The sequence below is a fragment of the Eurypyga helias genome, unplaced genomic scaffold, assembly GCF_000690775.1.
Source record: "Eurypyga helias isolate BGI_N326 unplaced genomic scaffold, ASM69077v1 scaffold45665, whole genome shotgun sequence".
NCBI classification, from domain to species: Eukaryota; Metazoa; Chordata; class Aves; order Eurypygiformes; family Eurypygidae; genus Eurypyga; species Eurypyga helias.
The window spans coordinates 40,690-57,347 of NW_010254272.1; the positions used below are offsets into that span (position 1 = coordinate 40,690).

The following is a 16,658-nucleotide window of genomic DNA, read 5'->3' on the forward strand; positions in this document are numbered from 1 at the left end:
TCAGGAGCCTTGCATTTGGATGATGATTTACTGTTTTCTTTGTTTTCTCTCACCTTGACACTTTTGAAATTTACTGTGGTGATTTCCTGCCTAAATCAGAACAATACAAAGAATTCTTTTCCTGTTTAAGTGTACTTGGATTCACTGTAAAAACACACTAATAGGCTGGACTTCAAGTTCAGGTTAATTTCTTTTATCCAGGTAAAGGGTTTAGTAAATTGATGAGCTGAAATCTGCTATTATATGAAATGACAACTTCAAGCTCTTTATACTTCAGTTTAAGAAAGCTGGGAATAAAAAGCAATAAAGGAACAATACACCATGCACTAAGGTATGTGGTCTTAACATGGCCTTCAAAATAACAGGATGTCACTTCTTGTGGCTGGAATACATTTTCTTCTGAGTATTTCTGATCTTCACTTGAAGGAATGTGTGCCCCTTCCAGGATGCCCAATCAGCAAGACATAAGTCTGGCTTTCAGTCAGTACTTGATTTGATTTTCACATGATTGTAACTATGAACCTCTGCAAGACAACCTGAATGCTGCGGAAAGTAAATTTATCAGTGAAAAAATTTTTACTATTTTTATTTGGAAGAACTTATAAAGAAAGCAGGGACTCTCTAAGATGTGAAACAGCTGAATTTAATACAGTTTAAAATACACATTAAAGGCAATATCAACAGATGAAGAGTCTTAAGACATCACTCTCCACACATCTGCTTTATCTCATGGAAAATTAGCATCTGAAAATCACCAATATTTCTGCATAAACTGTGATAGACAGACAATTTTCAGGCAACTTGATTGACAGCCAAGTGGTTAATGCGCTAAAAGGAGGTAGTGAATCAGCCCACAAAAGACCCTTTTGCCTCCAGATACTTTTAACATCTGACTTCTCAATTAGCTCCTCTCCAAGTCTTTCATTACAGAAGTAAGTTATAGCAGCAAACATGCCGTATCTTCATTACAGAAGCTTTCCAACACCTTTTTTCCTTCACTTTCATATATATATAATACATAAAATATTCATAGACATAGACCTGAACACCCAAGAACTACTGGTGCCTCTTCTTGTTTTCCATTCACTCCCAATGACTTTTTGGAGTCCCTCTTCATTCCATCACTGGAGGTTAAAACCCAGGCTGGAAAACTTCTGCTTCACATTAACCAAACTGCAGTAAGATTTCTCTTGATTCGATTGTGCATAGATGTAGATGTACTCCCTATTCCCACTTCAGTTTTAAGCTTCCTGTGGCCAGCAGTGCATAAAGGGGGAAAAGGGGAAATGCACTTTTACAACGTGCATTGCATTGATGGTTAGAAAACATTTTTCAAGCCATGTAGTTTAAACTTCCCCTAGGATTTGTATGCAGTGTCTGCTATCAGAAACACAGTCTAGTGTTGCTATCTGCTCACTGCAAATTCCTAGCCTTGAAACAAAGATGCCCGCTTCTGCTCACACCTTGTTCCACAGCCCTTGCGACTTCGAACAGAGTGGGAATTCAGCCTTAGTGTTTTCCATCGTCTTCAGACTTCTCTATTTGCAAAATATACTTTCTCAAGTTTCAAACTAATGTTAATAATTAGGCTATAACAAATGAAAAAATTAGGATATGTCCAAAAGGGAAGAGCTGAGGAGATCAAAAGTCTTTGAATCACTTTCAAGTGCTCCTATAGATTGCTTCTATTAGAGTATTTTTAATATATCAAACAGTATAAAAATTACAAAATATTGCAAAAAGTTAGCAGGAACGTTGCTGCGAGTTTTAAAAATGTTTTTGTGGTTGCTGTTATAGATGTTGCAGAGTTAATGGCATGGGTTCCTTATGCAACTTTGAAAATCCCTGTCCCTCTGCAACATCTTCTGTAGGTAAAAAACCTAGGATATTCGTACATATAAATTTTTCTCCACTATCAGGTGTCTTCATGTATTTCTGTTGATATCCTTAAAGAAACTCTCTAAAAGAAAAACAAAACAAGATCAGTACAACATAAATTAATTTTACAGTTCTGTGATACAAAGTGCAAGGAGATAAACCAAACAAAAATATTTATGTGAAATACATATTGTGAAAAATTAAAAAAAAAAAGAACAACTATCCAACCAACCAACCAACCAAAAAACAAAACAAAAAGCCCCAAACACAAGGATCATTTTTTTTAGGGTCTGGTGGTTATTTTTTTCTGAATTAATAGTTTGGCTTCATGTGACCACTGGTTAGGAAAAAAAGAGGATAGAATCTTAAAAATATTTCTGTCATTTTGAAACACCAGCACTGGATTTCATGCTATTTTATAGGCTGCAATTTAAAATGTCTGCATTTCTATTTAGTTTAACTCCATCACTTTTTCTTGTCTATTATGTTCACAATATTTATGTCTAGTTAAACTTTCAGTGTTGGACACTTTGGGATTTGTGATCTGAAGCAGATTTATCAACCAATTTAGTTACTCTGAGGACCATGGCATTGTCTGCAAATATGTATCTGCAAGGGAAGAGTCTGACTTTTGGTAAGACACATACCATCATGGACTGGCAATAAATACGTTCCCTTCAAAATGATAAATTCAATCAAATATTTTTGTCAGTTTTAGAAGGCAATTATATGTCTTTAAGATAATGCATTGTATAATTTTGAACAATTACATTTTTTTAAGAAGCATTTTGTTCTGCAGAACCTAGCTTTTTATATATATATATATATAAAGGAAAGCCCTACAGCCATGGTCTATTCAGTACTATTAGACAAAAGTACAAACACATAGAAATGTTTGTTAGTGGTTAGCAAAATATATGTTAATGCTGCATCTTAACTGAAAATTGATTTGTGTATATGCTTATGAAAGTTATGGACAGATTATATGTAAGTATTAACCACTTCCATGCTGAGTAAGGATGTAAGTGAAGCAGGAAGTAAATTAATTACAATTTTTTACATTATTTGATGTCAAACTTTGGTTTTATGCCAGAGGATTTAGAGGGTACTCACTATTTTTCCTCCCTCCCCATTTCCACAAATTCTGGATATGGTTTTGAGCAATTTATCACAGCACCAAATGGGTCACATATGTGATCTCAATTATTAGTGCTTGGATCTAGTTTTCAACTTTCTGGGATTTGTGTGAGCCAGTGGTATATAGGAAAGACCTACGTGTGGGGTATGACATCTACAGTGATTAGTTCAACTGACTTAGTTCATCTTTGTAATTGTGGTATAAAGTAGCAGTTCTCAGTCTTTTCTACCTTAAACTCTCTACTCCAGTCTTGCAAAGATCCAACTACTTTATGGGGAAAACATCCAGAAGTCTGAGAAGGATAAGGAGGCCATGGTCCTCCTAACACCTACAGTAATATCCAGGAGGTTTTGGCCTCAAATCTCCACAAGGCACTTGACATGAACAATGTTTTTATGGGTTTCTTTACGAGTTCTTTTGCCAAAGTTAAGCCTCACATGCTGGTATTTTCAGCATTTTGTATCCCTGTACCAAACAAAAACCCCATGAAACACTGCAGCTAGAACATGCTGTGTAAACAAAAAGAGTTGGTGAGGCTTGGGAAAGTAAGTTCAAGGCCTGCCTTTGACAAACTGTATTGAAGTGTTATCTTTTTAATTAATCTATTATTTTTTCTTCTTTAAGGTCAGGCTTGATGTATCACCAGATCCAGTCACCCAAACCAGAAGGTTTTCATGTCAAAACTTTCAAAATGTATTTGATATTCTTCATATTGTGAGGGAACTTATATCAAAATGTGTAGTTTTTAAACAGAAAGGAAGCATCTATGGTTGAAATCCACTGGATTATTACATAACATCCCTCAGGTAGAAAGAAAAGCAATCTTAATTGCATATTTATTTTAGTATTATGACACCTTTAGAGGGCCTCTTTCTACAAAATGTTTGGTAAATAAGTAGAAGATATTAATTTACTGAATAATTTTCAAGACCAGAAACTTGTTAAACTGATTTATAAAGCTGATTTTTATGTTTTAAAGACCAGGGGAAATATTCATTAGGTAGACAGAAATCGGTTCTGTGGTTGATAAAATTTGTTTCTATATAGCTTGGTATAGCTAGCTGAGTTAAAGAATGTTAATTTTCTATTGCATTCGCTGTTATACAATTCATGGCACTTCTTAGTCACTGCTAAAATAGGTAGATACCAACCTGAAAATCTCTAATGAATGTTAAAAAGAAGAATATAAAACCAAAGGCCACCGTCCATTCACAGATCGCACTCATAAAATGAAAAGTATAATCCTGATGGAATGAGACACAAAATAAATTTTCAGACAAAACCACTAAACAAAATAACTGTGGAATGCTATAAAAATAGGCATCTCCTCCTGCAAATTCAACAAATATTCTAAGACTTATGACTCATCATCCCAATACCCTGTTTCATAAAATTAATACAGATTTAATTTTTACAGAATGGTAAGTATATTTAGCAAAGTTGCATATGTTCCATTAAGCAACGTCTTGCTTAAAAAAATAGTACAAGAAAATTACAATTAGCACAAGATCAAAACACAGCTTGAATATAATTTTCACCTGAAAAAAATTCAGTTCTTATGTGAAGGATGCCCAAGTGCCCATATTCAAAACTTTTTCTCAGAGCCACTGAGTTCAGTAGTACCATCCCTTATAGTAAATTCTCACGATGTTTTAAATGGAGGGCTACTCTTGTATGGCAGTTCCTGGAAAGAACTTAGTTTTTAAGCAGACCATCACAGAAAACTATGTAATATGACACCAACTGAATGTAAAGTGTTTCTGATCCCTGCATCTCAAGTAAAAAAGAAAACCTGAAGAGGTATATTACTCAGATTATCTAACTTGTGAAGATTTATCTCACAGTTGCCTTGCCACCGGTTGGTTGAAGTACATTTGCCAAGTTTGCTTTTATTAAGCTCTTGAAGCGGGATACACTCTCTGCATTATTTAACCTGGTTTTTTTAATACTTCCATGTGGCAAAGTTTGTCCAAAAAAGCCCTTGCCTTTTGTAGTTATCATTCTGAGAACACTAAAATCAATTCATATACCTCATACTGACTTTAGTATGCTTCAGGTCAAACAAACCCCTGGTGTTTATCACAGTAGTAATAACTACTTAAGGAAGAATGATGAAAAAGCTGAGAAAACCAATGTTGTAAAAAACCTCAAAAACTGCAGAATCAAACTGGCCCACTTCTGTTTCATATGTGAAGTTCATTTTCAAGAAATGAGACTATAACAGGAAATAGAACAACTCATTTCCATATATATATATTTTAAATTTGTTCTACCGGTGAGTTTCAAATACTTGCTTAAAATGAAAGTCTAACTCTCTGAAGATTGACCCATCCATGACAAGTTCTCTTACCCAAGCCACAGACAGTTTTCTAATGAAGAAATAACTGGAAACCATCATTGTGCGAATCAGTGAGACTTCACAAACCTGTTCTTGGTAATGCACTATTTAAAGTCTCTAAAGTGTTTGCAATGCTATACACTTTTAGATTAAAAATAACAGCATACCACAAATAATATGATACAGGGTAAGTTGGCTACCTAATGACATTTTACCTTTTCACCTGGAGTCCAGTCAATTTTTGTCATGGAAATTTGTGAAGCAAACACAATCACTGGGAAAAACACAGTGTAAAGGAAATTGTAAAAGTTTAGTGGGTAACAGCAAAAATGTCTGCTTACAAAAAAAAGACCTCCATCCTCCCCTTCTGTAACAGAGGAGATCCTGAACAGCCAGAGTATAAGATCAAAATATTAAGAAGGCAAGTAAATGAAACACGTTGAAAGGTAACTGGTAGCAGCAATCAAAACAAACTTCTGCACAAATAAAGATTTCTGCGGGTACTTCCAAAGGACAGAAGGTGAGGCGAGACGCTCCAATACTTAGATCACATTGATGACTGAGAACTGTGGGAGTGGAGTTCTGCACTGCTGGAAGAGGAACCATGTTGGTTTCCACTGGTCCACAACAGGTGCTTTGGTATTTTTGTACAACTTTCTCTCAGGACTGGGGCCCTCTTCAAAAACCCTTTCACAGCTGCTGAAACCAAAAGCAGGCTGAGGCTGATGCGATGGCCTGCTGCAACCACTCTTCAACACTGGCAGATCACCTAAAGCCCAATAAAATCGATGGTGTGACTCTAATTTCAGCAGGCTGTGGGAAAAGCCGGTAGGTGTGTTGAGTGTGTCTCCTGAGGAGGCATCTAATGAAGCCAAGCACCAACTAACGTGATCAAAAGCATCTGCTTAGGCTTGAAGGAAATCTTGTGTACGCCAACTGCATGTTATATGTCTGTGTATTGGGTTTATTTTAGACTCTTTTTTTTTAGACACTCCTCTTTTTCAGGCCTTTCTCCATACCCAACAGAAAGTTGGTCTGGCTTTATTACCATATGATCCTATGAAGAACACTGGGACATTAGATTTAAATGTAACACTGAAAGAAGAGATACAGCTTCTTAGAAGACCCTGAAGCTCATCTTTATGCTATTAACGGTGTCTCAACATGCTATGCGCATTATTATAGCAGAAATAATAAGAGAGCCCTAAGCAATTGTAACCTCATTCTCATTGCTTATATGCAACAGTTTAACTTAAAAGGAAAATCATGAATGCATAAAGGGAAAACCATGGGATACACCATAAAGGATACTGGGAATGAAAGCAATGCATGATATTACAGATATGGCCATCCTCATGTGACACACAAAGTAAGTGTTCCATTGTGGACAGGACTTGTAAGAGATTATAGACTGAAGTGTAATGTATACAACACCCGAGCCAAATGCCACCAAAGCTCCTATGTCATGGACAGTGGGAACAGACAGCTCCTGGAAAGAGAATCAGCACAATGGTTAGCTGCTACTATTTGTACAGTGGTAGGAATCAATGAGCAGACAGTAGGCATGTCACGCTGGGCACATTCAAGCAATGGGAAACACTTGCTTCTCCCAACAATCTACACAGGGAAGATGAAAGAAAAAGGAGAAAGAGAGGTAAACTAACCATGTCCACAGCCACCAGGTCAAACTCCTCTCCTGTGTTCACGTAAAAGCGTAGATCAATTTTAGTGCTATTCAACAGCTGGTCTACTACCAATTAATGTTCCTCAAACAGGAACTGGATTGTGTTTCTCTTAAGAGGTTCCTATACCTTCTTTTTCCTTTTACCCTGCCAAAGATTTCCAACATTTTAAGTTAAAAGTCTAATCTGCATTTGCGTGGCCATAGTCTAACTAACGGCAGTTTCATGGAAGCTGTTCTAAACAGTGACTGCTGTAGCTCTGTCCCCAATCTCCAGTTGCCAGCCATAAGGCTTCAGGAAATTAAAATATTTGAAAAAATAATTTAGAAACCCCATTAACTAAAATAAGCTCTTGACATGAAGGTCTTACACTGTCAGTGTCTTCAATTACTCAGCCCTCTTACTCTTCCCCACATCATCAGCCACTTTTATTCAAATTCCACAACAGACAAAAGTGTGCATAAAATTCCAGTACGACTACATGTGGCCTATATTTTTTAATACCTTACCTAAAGAAGATTCTCTCCTTTAAAATACAAACAGTAGAATATCCAATAACGAAACAAGTGAAGATTCCAGAGAAATTAGTGTATTCTAAATGTTTCAAAAAATCACAAATTCAAAGTTATTCCTCCTTGGGATCCCATAGCAGACAGGTAAGTTAGTTCTAAAGCTCCTTTCTGTCACCACAGCATAGCGAAACATGTGCTATGATCTGACCTACTAGTGTTCTATTTTAGTCATCCAAGAAAACACATCTATATCCTTTAATTACATATTTTATGGGTTTAAATTGAAAGCGGGGAAGTTTAGATTAAATATCAGGAAGAAATTCTTCCCGGAGAGGGTGATGAGGCACTGGGACAGGTTGCCCAGAGAAGCTGTGGATGACCCATCCCTGGAAGTGGTCAAGGCCAGGCTGGATGAGGCTTGGAGCAACCTGGTCTAGTGGAAGGTGTCTCTGCCCATGGCAGGGGGGTTGGAACTCGATGGTCTTTAAGGTCCCTTCCAAGCCAAACCGTTCTGTGATTTGATGATTCTATTTTAACATCTTCCCTGCCTGGAAGCCACTGTTTTCTTTGTCTTGTATGTGATTATAGTCACATACTTTTTTTCTGCCCTCTGCTTTTCTTCCTACTCATTCCCTTTTATCTTTCCGTGACATACCAATTTCTGTCAAATTTCAGGGCATGTCCCTCACATCTCATCTATACGTGCAATTTCTTCTCTTCTGTCCCACTTTTTGCCTTCCATATAGGAATGACAAGTTTTGGTATGGAAAGCATTAAGCAAGTGTAACGTGGCTTTTGCATTTTAGCCCCATACACAATATACAGAACGTTTCTAACACGGCTCTCATGATTACTACTATCAGACTGCCACAGCTTCCCTAAAAAGCGCAGCAACTCAACCCCTACCAAACCTGGGAACTGCTGCTACATCCGGTGCGGTAAGCCCCTTGTGCTTTCTAGTCAAAGACAGGAAGGTCTCTCTTTAATCACCTCACTTCAACATCTAACAGGCAAAAATGGACCTGCTAAGACCTGGGTTTTTGCTTTGCCATATCCACTGTCTCTCATTTCTGTATTTCAAGCATTGTGTTATTTAAAACAGAGAACAAAGACCTTATTCATGACCATAACTTATTTTCTCAGATACTCTTCTTCTTTCGGAGGAGATACTCCTACTGTTTTCTCCCACCCTTTTTCCTCACTTCTGCTAAGGGTTCAGAGGCCAGCAGCATTAAACTCCCATGTTACCTTGAAGTAAAAAGGGTTAAAAAAACCTCCTTACAACTAATTATGCTACTTAAAAAGACTCACCAAAAGTGGCATTAGATTTCAGTAAATAAAAGCCAGCCTTAAATATTTCCAGTATAAGTTCACTCTGAAGCCTTTTTAACAAACTTGATATTTTGCTTTGGGGAAAGAGAAAATGAACTGATGCTCAATAGTATCAATCAGCTCCACTATAATACTCAGGAATGGTGTTATCTCACCTGCTGGGGAAAAATAAGTGTTAAGAAACTAACAGCTAGTGCACATGAATGTGGATTTTCTGCATGATCCACTGATTAGAGGGACTAGACTGAATGATAAAGAAATAACTTCTAATTCCAGCTTTGCTTTGTTCTCCTGACCTGAAGCAATCATTTGACCTTCAGCAAATCTCACAGCCTCTTCATGTCTCAGTTATTCTACTGGGATTCTACTGGGATAAGAGTGTACTGTTCACTAGTTGTAGACTATACAGTTAAAAGACCGAAGGCTTGCAAGGCACCATTTCCATCTTTCTGGGTAATTAAGCATGCTCAAAAATCTCCTAGATTACATCCTAAAATAGATTAGATCCTTACTGTGTTCTGAACACTCCCTACAAACTGCTCTTAACGTGCAAGTAAGGTCAAATCAGAGGAAAGAGAAATAAGGGGAGGAAGGAGTTTATGAACCAGCAGTGAGAGACAGTAGAGGTTAGATAAGAACCAGTATTGTAACTCTCAAGTGGCCCCTTTGCAAACTTCAGGATCAAAGTTTCTGCTTTCCTGTCTCTCCCAAATTATTTCGCATTCCTGATTTGTCTTTTCCTTCTTGAAGCTCCGTTTCTGCTTCAGTCAAGCAGCACTATTCCCCACCATCTAACTTTTTTTTCTGCCACATATAAATCTAACCAAGAGTACAGAAATTTAAAAGAACAGCATGCTTAGAGTAGACTGCAGTGCCTGTAGTGTTTGCAATCCACACACACTGCCTGCAGGAAAAAATAAAAAGAGCAAGATGTCAGCCTAAGGCAGAGTTTTTTGTCTGAAAATGCCATGTCACTTACATGCAAAATTGTACTGGCTGCTGAAGCCCTGAAAATCTTTATTTTAAATTTCTCTGTATGTTGTCAGATCGCTATATGAGCACAGCGTTACTTGCCCAAATGTTCCTCAAGGTAGACATCATTTAAAAGCAAGAATTCAGCTGTTTCTATTAAAGGCAATATCTCAAAGTACCTGCCAATGAAACTGGAGTTGATTCTCAGCTGAAGTTTTCAGTGCAATTGTCCTAACACTTTTTTGTGTCAGAATCTACCCTATTACATGCCTCCTCATTAGAAAAGGTGAAAAGAATCATCTGTTTCAGTATTTTTCCTCTCTACTGATTTTCTTGCAGACACTCAGGGCTGGATTTCTTCGATTTATAATGAGATGTTTTATCCTTTCTGGCAAAGTAAGTGACAATTCTACATGTCTGTATAGAAAGACTTAACGTGTTGTTACGCTGTCTCCTACCAGTTCAAAACAATGGGCTAATATTGTGCTCGATGCTCTGACCTGTCAGCTAAGGTTGGTTCATTCTGTAGAAAATGCTGCCAGGGTATGTGCCGTCACTCAGGTATCAATACAGGTGCTTTTGCTAGTCCGACTTACTCTGCCGTACCTGACTAAGCAAACTGAACTGAGAATTGAAAAGCCATTTTATAGCAAAAGCATCTATATGAAGTTGTTTTCTAGTACAGACGTGTTACATGATGAGCACCCACAAACCCCATTACTGACAATTGTACAAACAAAAAAATCTAGTTTATAGGGAGAAAGCAAATCTGTCTTTTTAAAGCTATTGAAAAAAGGCAATTAGCAAGAAACATGGCCTTACTCCATTTGCCAACTATCCACACTGGGATATGTTAACCACTCTGATCTATTTGATTTTTTAACTGGTAAAAAACCTTTAATTTATGATACGAAATTTACAGTCCTACCTGAAAAGTTGCAACTATGCCCATTCCAGTACAGCCCATCAATCCAATACACAAGGAAAACATGTTGCATGAAGACCTAATGAAGTGTGATGATTCATTTTGCTTCTCTACTAATAAATATCTGATGTACATTGTAATTACACCTGAAAAACAAAAAAATACATATTTTGTTCAATGATCATGTACTGCTTACATTTTAAGACCTTGTCCTGTAACATATTTGCATACAGAATTAAATTATAAGCATAATGCAATAAATAATACTGACTCTACTGGGATGAAGAAGAAAGTGAATTTCAGATGTATTACTTTCAGATAGAACTATCTTAACATTATCTTAGTCTTAGCATCACACATTAATGCTATCTAGAAATAATTGCACATCTCTTTAAGAGAAACACTAATTTAAATCCTATTCTCCTGTGCATTTTAGGCACAGAGGCACTGCCATTCCATATTAGGAACAGCTGTTACAAGAAGAGATGGAAGTGGGAGAATTTATTATGCTCTAATATGCAGTCTTGTACCAGACCTACACCTCCTTATAACAGGTGCCCTGAAGAATTAATACATCTTTGTAGAGTGTAAACAGAAAAAAAATATAACTAGCTGTGTATCCAGAAAATATTTTCAAAGCCTTTGGGTCAATTCTGGCTGCTCTGTAGTACAACAGCATCCCCAAACCACTACACACAGATTTTATTGCAGCCTACGTGACCCCAGTATGCAGTTCACTCCTGAAAAACACCTCTACTGAATCAGAAGATCATGGTTCACCAGGATATAATAAGCTGTAGACTGGATTCCACAGCTGAATAACACAGAACATAGTTTCGGTCTATCTACAGTTGGAAAGATAAATCAGGTATCTTTGTCCAAGCACTATGAGGTTTCACAAAACACACCAAGAGAGTGTGACTGAATGAGGCTCTTAGAAAATGTAAAAAAATGTGATTTCACTTTGCATAAAGGCCATCACAGACTACATGTACACAGAGGTACACAGCTCTTGATCATCCATCCCCTAGAAGTGAATAGAAAATGCCAAACTTCCCGATTCAAGGCCAGTTGACAGTCAGTGGAGGAGTAGGCATCTTGCAGAGGAAAGCAGGTGTTGCTTCAACACTGTTCTTCCCTCTGCTGCAGCATCCTAGAAGGTAATGTCTCCCTACATCGGAGATACAGTTTTTGCAAAGTAAATATGCCATCTTTCTTCCACTTTTTATTTCCAGCTGCTCTGACTACTTTACACTGATGAAGTGCTCTTAAGAGACAGAAGTGCCTCTAAGTCTGCACTTACCTGAAGGACCTGGCCCTCTAGATATTACTTCCATCTCTCTGATACTACCATTTGACATGGAGTACTTTTCCATGCTGCAGTACGGACTGCAATATAAGCAGATAGCTTTTGCTAGTTTTCTTTTCTTTGGCGTGTTCAAACCAAGTACTTTATACATACCTAAAAGTGCTGAAATATTAATCATAAACCCAAAGATACCACTCTCGGGAGGTTTAGTTCCAGTGTCACTAAAGCAGAAAGAGGGAGAAGAAATCAGAAGTTAATTGAGACCTGTGAAAAGCAAGTAAGGTGTAAAAATGACACCCCAAGAGAAATGTAACTCGTGTGAACTGCTGCTGTGTGCACAAGATATTTAAACATATAAATTGGAATGCCCCCTGTTGCACATTTAAGCTCCATTTGTAGTAGTGAATCTTCATTTTTAGAAATAAATTGTATTTGTAGAGCATATTTGAACTGTATTTCTTCCTTTTCTGTATGCAATTTGCAGAGATGTGACAGGGTGATACTTTGCTCATGAATGACATACATGATTACCTAAATGACATTTTTGAAATGACATTTATTTTATCTGCTAAATTAATGCTGTGGTAGAGTAAAACATATTTAATGGCATTTAGTATTCTAAGATGTGAGAGAATTGGGCTTAATTTCTGATTTGTTTGAGAAGTCTTCACCCCAGGAGAGCAATTGAGTTCCAATGCCTGGGAACATTCCTAGGCACTGTTTAATTTACTAATGTAGATACAGCTTAAGAGTACTCTAGGCCCAAGGTGTTGTAAGTCTCTGCTGCTGAAGCAATTCGCCCTCAGAGGGGATAGTCAGAAGTTCACTGGGCCAGACAGACGGAGCATGAGTGTGAGAATTTATACACATATGTACATAGGTATGAACGACATCATATATACAAAATAGGTTATGTAGACAATGGAATACCTTCATCATAGAATTCTTTTCCCTCTTTTCCCCACATATGTGTAAACACCTACACAAACACCCACACCAGAGAATGCCCTCTCCTTGCAGGAAGAACATACTCCTGGACGTATGGTGGTTCAAGTCCCCTCAAGCAAGACTCTCTTATACAAGGTGAGTGCTCTGGTGAAATAAGAATACTGTGATGCCATCACCTCTTCATCCTATTTTTTCTTGTCTAACATACAACCAGTCGAGGACACATGTTTGATCACACTCTGTTGGTCAAGCCAACGGACAATATATAGCTCGTAAATCTTCACATAATTTGGCCGAGCTGAGTTTTCAGTTACTCACCGCTACCAAGAGGCAGGACTCTGTGCATACACAGGGGCACCCAAAGATCTCTACTGTCAGAAATGTTAACATGTAAGGATTTTAGTTAATACCAAAGCTCAGTGGAAACTGAGCAAAGATACTGAGAATAAAACTTTCTCTTAGGTGTATGACAGGACAAGCAGGTACTAGCTAGGGATTTTTTTAATGTCATTCAAGAAGGTGAATACTCTTCTTTCCAACAGTAAGGCTGGACTAGTTTTCAGTGCTAAACTTCTGAACCTAACACCAAGTGCAGCCAAAACGAAAGGTGCTCAGCATGAATGCCTGTGCTGTTAACACCCAAAAGAGAGCACTCTCTGCACAAACAATCATTCTTAAGGAACATTCTGACAATTTGTTAAGTTCAAGCCAGAAGAGTATGACCATATCAAAAGATTTAATTCTTTTAGAAATTACATTTGCTCTCAAATGCCTTCTATGTCACAGAAGCATTTGTGCAATCAGATGCTAAGATCATTTATCAGGCACAGGAGGAAACTTAGAGTGAAGGTAGATTCCTTTTCTATGAAAAGCTGATGAAAAATATAGAGAAAATTCTTGTGTTTCGTTTGACTGGATTGGTTCCAAATTCTCGGACATCAAAAGCTTGGACCAGGCTTTTAGACAAGTCAGTACAACTTCCTGGGCACTAAGAATCCCTATTCATCTGTATTTTCTTGTTGTAATGCTTTCTGAAGACTTGTTCCAGCTTGTAGCTTGTACTCTGTATTAGTCTTGTTCCTCTTTGATAGTGGAATTGATGAAAACAGTACAGTAACTCTCATTTTTTTGTATGACACTTCTGAAAATCATCTTCATCCATGCTTCATTTAGCACGTTTTTTATCCTTGAACCTCACATATTTTCCTTATGTTTCTGGAATGTTTTCATAAAAAAGACAAAGGACTCCATTTAAAAAGTGGGCCACTTGTGACAATCTTGAAGGAGTTTTGCAAATCAGAAACTGCCCTATGCTAAGTACAGGACTGTGATCACTTCAAAGCTTTTGAAAGACTTTATAGGTGAGAAGAGAGTGGAATCGGCACATGCAAAGAAAGCCATTTGAAGTTCTTGGAACAGTTCACATCATAAGAGCAATCCAAATAACCTGAAATTGCACTGAACTCCATTCATCTTTTTAATTAAAGCTTTTCTCAAGATAAAGCTTTAGAGGTGAAATTTGCTACTGTTGATTTTTAAACTCAGTAACCTTAGATGTATACTTTCAAGAAATGTCATACCAAGAATACTATATCATATATACTATGTATTTACGAAGTAATGCACTGGACTTTTAAGGACATAATCATTTTAATGACATATCTTCCACTAAAAAAATCCCTAAAGCCAAATGGAGAGTTAGGTACATTGGTATTTTACTTCTGGTCTGTTGCTTTGGGGGGAAAAAAAAAGTATTCTGTGACAGTTGCTTTCTTTTCATGAAAAAGAAAATGGCACATAGTAAACAAAAACATGTGCTCAGTCATTTGCAATGGTGCATAGGTGAGCACAACCACCATGGAAAAGATGTGGAACCTGGTAGGAAAATGACAGAATTTGTGCCACCATCTCATGTGGTAAAATTCTACAAACAAACAGTCTTCGAAAGAGTAGAAAGACAAGCAGGTGGAGGAGAAAGGGAATACATATTTTAGGGCCAAAAGATGCATCATCACCAAAATTTCTTCATAGCCATCACAAACTACTCTCCAAACTGAAGTCCCAGATTTTTTAAGTAGAAAGCTTATATTCTGCCTACAGGGATTCTGATTGATCCGAAGGTACTAAATGACAGGAAGTACCTTAAGGAAAATCCCTTTTACTCGTTCACTGAGAATTCAAACCACTGAACAGCCACCCCACACACCCAAATTAGTTTGGATTTTGAGTAGTATGAGCAAAAGTACTAATTTGGGCACAACTTAAAAATCTTTTAGGCCTCAGCTGCTAGAAAACACAAATACATATTCATTTTTATCTACCCAGAAAGGTATTTATATGGTTTAATGATGAGACATCAGCACGGTTTCAGTGACAAATTTAGATGTGGTCTTTCTCTCACTGTGACAGCTGTTACATGGTAAACAAATAAAATTAACAAGTTATCTCAAGGCATACAGAGGGCACTTGAGGAATGTAAATAGGAATTACAGAAATGTTGAACTAAAATTTGTCAGTATTTTTCTCCTTCGTGTAACTGGAATTTCCCCTTACAGGCTCTATTTAATTTTCAGTGTTCATTTTAAGATATTGCACAACTGAAATGTTGCAACATTCTTCCTCTTTCTTCTTTGTCACCCTAAATTTTCATTAAATCACATTCTTAATCCCATGATTCAGCTTCTTATGCTAGAGCAATGACCTGCAAAATAAGAATATGAGCTATGGTATGACTATTGGCCTGAGTGCTTTGGAGGAATCTTATTATTCCCAAGTGCACCTTCTACAAAGATCACATGCTTAGTCCCTTTAGAATTATTACGGATTGTTCACCAACAGTCAACGTATAACCTTAGTCCAAATGCTGTGTTAAAAGGATGTGAAATAAACAAGACATCTGTCTTTTAAAAAACTTCAGTAGCAAATGCAGAGGACCTGAAATGTGAGTGGTTTCTTTTAGTTTTTTTGAAATCGCTGACACAGCTTCATCTGTCTTGGCTTTTTTAGGGTATGTGGACATCTATTGTGATTCCTTAGCTAAAGAATAAGAACGATTTTTTCATTTAGATTGATGTAACTATGGCAGCTGTGACACTTTCATCCGAGTTCAGTTGCTACTTGTAGGCAAGGTCTACCTCTTTAAAAAGCGTGATGCTCACTATTGAGATATCTGTGCTATCAAAAACTTCACTGCAAACACAATTACACAGAAAAAAATGTTCTGTTCTCTCATATATTTTATTCAAGGACATGACTGCAACATATGAAACATCACTTCTCAAATTTCTTACTACAGGACCTCAAAATCCTTCTGAGCACAAACACAGTTGTTATCAAATGGTTTGTTTTTCTTAGTTAATAAGGGACAAATTGCACTGGTTACAAGCATTTCTGTGTATGTAACCAGTGGAGAGCATGAGCATAACCAGAAGTGTTAAGGCAGTAGGGTATTTGCGCATGTACAAGGCCAAGGCTTTCCAGGAGCCGAGTCCAGATTTGGGCAGATAATCTTAAAAAGTTTTGCTAACATAAGCAGGAAGTCCAACTCTCTTTAGCTCAATTTTAATGAAGCTCAAATTTCCTGTGGGTTGCGGTGTCATTTGCACCATCTCACTTGCTGATGAT

General features: G+C 37.3%; 1 protein-coding gene across 1 annotated transcript; it reads right to left on the reverse strand.

The window, feature by feature from the left end:
• Positions 1–1,915: 1,915 nt before the first annotated feature.
• DRAM1 (DNA-damage regulated autophagy modulator 1) lies at positions 1,916–12,318 on the reverse strand (the record flags this gene model as incomplete). Its single annotated transcript, XM_010152923.1, has 6 exons — positions 1,916–1,960; positions 4,168–4,260; positions 5,570–5,628; positions 6,666–6,843; positions 10,781–10,923; positions 12,240–12,318. Coding segments are annotated over 6 exons (597 nt in total), but the record flags the coding sequence as incomplete, so codon positions are not given.
• Between the last annotated feature and the right edge of the window lie 4,340 nt (positions 12,319–16,658).